This window comes from Oryzias melastigma, linkage group LG7 (assembly GCF_002922805.2).
Source record: "Oryzias melastigma strain HK-1 linkage group LG7, ASM292280v2, whole genome shotgun sequence".
Classification (NCBI taxonomy): domain Eukaryota; kingdom Metazoa; phylum Chordata; class Actinopteri; order Beloniformes; family Adrianichthyidae; genus Oryzias; species Oryzias melastigma.
This window is the reverse complement of record NC_050518.1, coordinates 22,127,932-22,129,081: the sequence shown is the minus strand read 5'-3', so window position 1 is coordinate 22,129,081 and position 1,150 is coordinate 22,127,932. Positions and strand designations below refer to the sequence as shown.

General features: G+C 39.9%; 1 protein-coding gene across 1 annotated transcript in view; it reads left to right on the top strand.

Moving 5' to 3' along the window:
* The first annotated feature begins 272 nt into the window (after window positions 1-272).
* LOC112159484 (P2Y purinoceptor 1) overlaps window positions 273-1,150 on the top strand; it is a 2,316-nt gene continuing 1,438 nt past the window's right edge. Inside the window, exon 1 of the mRNA XM_024293575.2 lies at window positions 273-1,140. Coding sequence (XP_024149343.1) covers window positions 617-1,140 — 524 coding nt within the window. The 5' untranslated portion in view covers window positions 273-616. The remainder of the gene's footprint in view (window positions 1,141-1,150) is intronic.

Below are 1,150 nucleotides of genomic sequence, written 5' to 3'. Positions count from 1 at the left end.
CTTCTTCAAAAAACATTTTTATTTTTCTCCACAAACACAATAAGGAAAATTTACAAGAAAAAAGAAAAAGCTGCAAAAAAGAAAGAAAAACGATTATTTTCAGGAAATAAGTCAAACGGACAAAATTCTTATTTCTGGTAGCTTATGTTCCAATTTATAAAAAATTAACGTTCCAAATGTACAATTTTGTGTGTGATTTTGTATTGTGATTTTTTGCAGATAATAAATTGCTGGCAAATAACAAAAAAAGCCCTAATTTCTTTTCTGTGCCGAGTGATCCACTGACCAATACTACTCTTATTTACACAAACTTGAATTAGAGGTAAAGATCTAAAAATAACCAGTTGGTCAAAACTGATTTTACGTAAGGTGCAAAACTCAAACTGTAAATTTATTTATTCATAATTTTTTGCCCTAAAAGTGACTCTTCTTCTCTGTACTTCAGAGTAGAAGTGTTGACATGTGATGACTTGTAGCAGCACTGCGTCTGGTTTGGCAGTCAGCTTGAATCAGGAAGTCTCAGAGGGAACATGTGGTTTGGCTGTGCTTCTGTCAGGGAAGAAGAGCTGCAGGTTTAGAGCGAGGAACACCTCTGTCCTCTTGTGCTCCAAACAGAATGAACAAATCTTGCACAGGCATCAACTTTAACTTTGAAAAGCAGTTCCTGCCTCCCGTCTACTCCTGCGTGTTCATCGTCGGGCTGCTTGCTAATGGATGGGCACTCAAGTGTTTGCTGCAGAACTGGAAGAAACTCGGATGTGTCAACGTCTTTGTTCTTAACCTCGGACTTGCTGACATTCTCTACCTGCTCACCCTTCCGTTTCTCATGGTGTACTACATCAAAGATGAATGGATATTTGGACAAACTGCCTGTAAGATTACGAGATTTCTTTTCAGTGTGAACTTGTACTGCAGCCTTGCATTCCTCACCTGTATCAGTGTGTACAGGTACCTGGCCATAGTGCATCCGATGAGAGTGCACGGAAGAATGACTGTGACTCGTTCAGTAGCGATCTCAGCTTTGGTTTGGACCTTGGTGATTGTTCAAAGTTTCCCAGATGTCTTCTATCTCAAAACAAATGCAAACAAGTCTGGCTGCTTTGACACCACCGCCACGGAGTATGTTGAGGATTACATGAGGTACAGCCTG